Here is a 5,249-nt window from a genome sequence, read left to right on the forward strand (position 1 = left end):
TATCTCTAATTCGAGAAGAGAAGTTCAAAAAATTGCCTACTTTATGATATTCAGTAATGAACTATGGTTATCAATGTTATTGCGTACTTTTAGTTTCCTCGCAAATCACTCTTTCAACGAAAAAATGAAGACTAACGACTAGTTATCGTACATTATCACCAATGATTACACTAAAAACAAGATATGAGACAAAATATCTCAGACAAGGTCAGACAACTTAATGTTATCGCAAACCGTAATGCTAACTTTTACCTGCAAAATAAAGTTTCAGAACTGTCACGATTAAGTTCTATAAAAGATTTAGTCTATATATATTTTTTCCTTTGTTTTCTTTACAAAACCAAAACGCGGTGTGCTGAATAAAAACGCAGGCAGAAAAATAAATCAGAGATGCCAAATCCCGGGGAGAAAGTTAAAACCATTTTAAACCACATGGTCAATTGGTTTAATGAAAAAACTGTTGTGATTTTAAGTTGAAATTCATTGAATTGCTTTATTAAGTGAAGGAAACGTTTCAAAACGGTTGTCTTACGGGGTTTTTCTTGATAAAAAAAAAATTCTTTTGATTCGCTTGCAAAGCATCTACACATGCCTAAAGTAAGGGTATTTCATGTCTAAAGAATAGATAGCCAATTAGCGATTCAAAGAGAGACCCACCGTTTCCAAATTACAAAAGAAATTGTTGACAAAACGGTTACAAGATACCTACTAATTAAAAATTTTTATAACTTCGCTCTTAAAATTATTTATGCCAAGATATTATGTTTCAGAAGATATTCCAGTTCCCTTCATCACTCAGGTTTGATAAGCTAAGCCCACGATTTTTTCGAGGTTAAAAACAGTGAACTTCCACCAGGAAGCGATGGTGTTCAAAACTGTTAATAGAAATATGGAAAAAGCAAAGTTTTCTAGCGTCATAACAATATGACCTCAACCCTATTCATTCTCTGTTCTACCCTTGGTAACTCAAGGCTTTGACATTGACAAAACCCTGAATTTTCTTGTTTCTTTTCAACTGTAATTGGCTGTATGAAAAATTAATTAATCGATTGTCACCTAATTAAGTGATTCTTCCCCCACTTGATAATAAGCTTATTAACACGACCACCTAGTCCTTATAAACATTTGAACAAGTTACCCGTTGAACAATTCGATCTCGGCCTGTTTGAACGAAGCTTACGGCATAAAAGCAACTTTTTCAGGGTATTGGACCGGGTTAAAATGGCTTTGAAGTTTGGTTTCATTCTTCTCTTGGCTGGGTTTGTCGGGATTCTCGAGGTTCAAGCTGCCTCGGTTGCCATAGAGAAGGATATCTGGAATAGCCTGCGTCAAGGTGATTTTAGCGTCCGTGTCGGTTTTGCTGTAGTTGAGATAACGTTTTTCACACTATGAGGATTCGTAATGTCTCGCTTAATCTACCGGTTTTCGGTGAAGTATTGTTCTTCTTAAACATATGTATAAGTGATCTTTCCTCGACCTTGATCTTCAACTTGGTTTAATTTTCCTTTCTACCAACATGACTAGAGCGCGGAGCCAGTAAATTTTTATTTTACCGTTTTCTAAAGTCACTTACATTCCAACGATCTATAATGTAGTAACCAACTTTTAACCAATTTTAAAATAAAAGTTTAGAAGAAAAACAATGCAACAATGTAATCAGATGTTAGATGATTGAGAAAGTTTGAAATAGTTGTAGCCGATGTCCAGTGGAAATGTTCCATATTCACGTTGGCTATTTAAGCTAACATAACATCTGCAGTAAAAAGGGTTCAGATCACGACGATGGGGAGAGTACAAGACAAAAAAAATGTACTTTTTTCTCTTCGTATCCCAGCCTCTATCGAATAGGATATGACAAAATAAGAAGCTGTCTTAAGTTCAGAACTGGAGTGCTAGCTGCTAGCCCCAAAGGGATACACTTATAGCATAAGAAAAATATGTATCACTATCATTTTGTGTTCTCAGCTGATCAGGACAAGAGGAACACAGACGTGGATAGTCTTGACACTGAAAATCTATCGACAGGTATTATGATTACTTATTAATATTCCTCTGACTTTTAGTTTTCATTTTTCATAAAATTCCACCTTTACTTCTTGTCTTCGGTGAATTTTTCAATGTTCGCAAATGCCCAGAGCATTTATGCAAACAATAGATGAGTTCTGGACCCAATTATAGACTCTAAGATTGCTAGTATCCTGCCTGTATTCAGAAAAAAATGTTAAACTTTGGAATACATCATCAGAATACATAGCCAACAAGTATGTATGTATAGAGCCCCCCCCCCCCCCCACAACATAAAAAGAAGCGATCTAGGGTTCAATTCATACTAAAGTCGCTCCTTTAGCCTAGCCGTCAAATTGATTTTAACCATCACTACTAGCAAAAATCGATAACTTATCGTGAAGATCAGATTCAATGCAATTTAATTCTCAAATCCATTCTAACTACATTCACTGTTTACAGATGAAGATTTTAGTTATGAAGACCTTGCCTCGGATGTCGCTTTCCCAAGAAGAGCAGGTAACTCCTTTGTAATTAGGCCAAACTAACAAGCTGCATCGGCCAATCAAAAAAGAATTACATCTAAATGAACTTTTAACACCATGCGGTGTCACGCCTCCCCTGGCGCTGCCCCTCTACTACTCAATGGGTGAGAAATGACACGTTGAGACTAAGAACATCAAAATTTCAACATACATATCACAAGTGATATACGAAATAAATCATTCATGATGTTTTATCTTCGGTGAAGAATTTAAATTTCCAATGTAAACTGCACTTAGGCAGTAAAAAGTCGAATGTAACACACAAAACCTGAAAAACGACGTCAGGCGTCTCGACCGGTCGGTTGCTATAGGAGTTCTTCTACTAACTGACCAATAAAGCCACAACAGATCCTTGCCAATACATACGCATAGTCATTGGAATACCTATAATTACATCCTCAAGGGAAGTTTAACATAGTATTGAACTTGAAGTGAGATTTAGAACACCATCAGCAGTTTTCAGTGGTCTTCGAGACATCTTCGGGGCAAAGACTAGATAGAAGATATCATAATTATAATAGTAACAAAGACCAGAACGATGCAAATAGTAAATGATGATTAAAATCTATTAATGTGTTCCATGCTTCAGTTTGTGCTGACGCTTTCAGTGGATTGTGCAAAATGCTTGGAAAAAATAAACAGTGTGACAAGGGAAGGCACACGAGATTCGCTATGAGGTACTGCCACGGCAGTTGCCCAGAATACTGTAAATAATGCGGTAAGTACTAAAGAAACTTGTTAGCAGTTAGAGATGGAGCCGGACTGGCCCTGTGGACGAGCTACCAATAATTATGGTTCTATAAAGTGGCTGGTTATTTCATTTGTTTTTACATCGGCATTTCTAGAACGCCGGTTTTCAACCATCTTCAGGAAGCCTGTCTTCAAAAAAATCCTTACAACATATGTACCAGATAAATTCCAAGCAAATATTATAGTTATAGGAGATGGGTAGATAATTACACTGGAGACAAAATCAGAATGTTAACCCTCCAAGGGCTTAAACGACAGGCTGGAATGAGTCCCTAGGCTCCTATGCATATGGGTTTCGGAAGCAACTTCTTGTTTTAATAGTTTTTACTCTTAAAGTATTTCTCCTAGTCTAGAAAAGGGTAAAAGTAATGGGACCCAGGGAAATCCCTTACTGGGGGTAAAAGAGAATCAGTAAAAGTGCAGATAAAAAACTCATTTTTACCCGAAGTAAGTGGGAGCTTTATGCACGAAGTCAGTTTTAACCACGGCTACTTTTCCTTTTCAGACTTAATTGGAGTTGCCCAGTCTGGAATATATGATCGACAAAAATAAAATCATGAACCAAACTTAAATCTTAAACCTAATTCTTTAAACTTAAAGAGATCCTCTGTTCTTTAACATAGTGCAAAACTTCATGAGATTTTTCTTTGGACTAATTTTGGTCAACTGGCGCGGTTTGCTTTTTAAAAGAATTCACTAGACTCGATAGCCGGTTCCGTTCGGAAATTGAGCCCACGCTCCACAGGTAGGAACGAAAACCGGACTAAAGAGAGTAGTGGAAATCCGGCCTAGGAATTGACACAAATATCTATGTTGTGAAACAGTGATGGCAAAATATATAAAATGAAATGTTTGGTAAGGCTCCTTGGAAGAGATAAGGAACCAGGAAAAGTGCAATTATTCAATCTATGTATAAAAGAGGGTCTTCACGTCGTGGTGATCTTGTGTGCTTCCCACAAGGAGTCTTGTCTGTCCTATTTGCATGTATAGTACTAAAACACTTTTAGAATAATTTCTTTGCTTGAACTGTTCTGACACTCCTGTGCAGCTCATTCCCAAGCCTTATGCGCGCAAAGCCCTCTACGTCTATTAAGGTGAAGTCCTAGAGCCTCTGAGCTGAAAATCACTGCGTTCTGTTTCACTTCATATGATAGATATTTGTACTCTTTTCTCTACTTTGTATAACTAAAGCTAATGAATGAAATTCTGGTTCTGGTTAGTACGGATATCGTAATCGAAGCCGTTAACGTGGGTCTATCAATCGTTTCTGAGGCCTTTTTTATTCCCCATACTAGCTGATCGCGCAAGGATAATGTATCAAATAATTACCAATTATTTTATCTCCCATTTATTCATTAAGACTATGAAGTTGCTTGAACTTCTAAATGATAAAAACCTGACCGTCAGTATGCAATAAGTTGCATGAAATGACAGTAGCGATGTTTTTCAGTCGATTAGAACAAACTTGAACCGAACTTGTTAACAATGCTATCTGTAACTTATAAACTTTCTCTATCGTTATCCAATGTCCTTATAACTGCTTTTCTGGTGATGCTGAAACTAAATAAAGACTGGGCTTACAATAGACGTCTTTGTACTTTATGCAAGGTGTGACTGCAGTAACCGTAACTTTCCAACACCACGATTAACTGATAAAAAGCGATTTATTGATGTGGGAGAACGATGAGGGTTGAAACTTAAAAAATACAAAATTACAACAATTGATTAAGTAAAGGTGATAAGAAAGAAATACACTGAGCCAACTTGAAACGACGTTACTCACATTGTTACGATTACTCAAAAACTGCCCTTGCACTCGACGAGAAAACACTGTCTGAAGATGAAATGAGTAACGTAGATACTGCTAAACGAAAGGCCCCCTTAACAGAGAAAACTAAGTTTATATACGCAGGAAAAACTGAAAATTAATGTATACGAAGCGACTCTTTG

The 5,249-nt window shown here is 36.8% G+C and overlaps 1 protein-coding gene across 1 annotated transcript; it reads left to right on the plus strand.

Annotated features, from left to right (window-relative positions):
- Positions 1-1,114: 1,114 nt before the first annotated feature.
- LOC131799565 (uncharacterized) lies at positions 1,115-4,884 on the plus strand. The gene is made up of 5 exons (XM_059117280.2): positions 1,115-1,333; positions 1,966-2,025; positions 2,467-2,523; positions 3,139-3,267; positions 3,805-4,884. The coding sequence occupies exons 1-4, from the start codon at positions 1,222-1,224 to the stop codon at positions 3,261-3,263; spliced, it is 354 nt and encodes a 117-aa protein (XP_058973263.1). The 5' UTR covers positions 1,115-1,221; the 3' UTR covers positions 3,264-3,267; positions 3,805-4,884.
- Positions 4,885-5,249: the final 365 nt, after the last annotated feature.

Source organism: Pocillopora verrucosa, chromosome 2, assembly GCF_036669915.1.
Source record: "Pocillopora verrucosa isolate sample1 chromosome 2, ASM3666991v2, whole genome shotgun sequence".
NCBI lineage: Eukaryota > Metazoa > Cnidaria > Anthozoa > Scleractinia > Pocilloporidae > Pocillopora > Pocillopora verrucosa.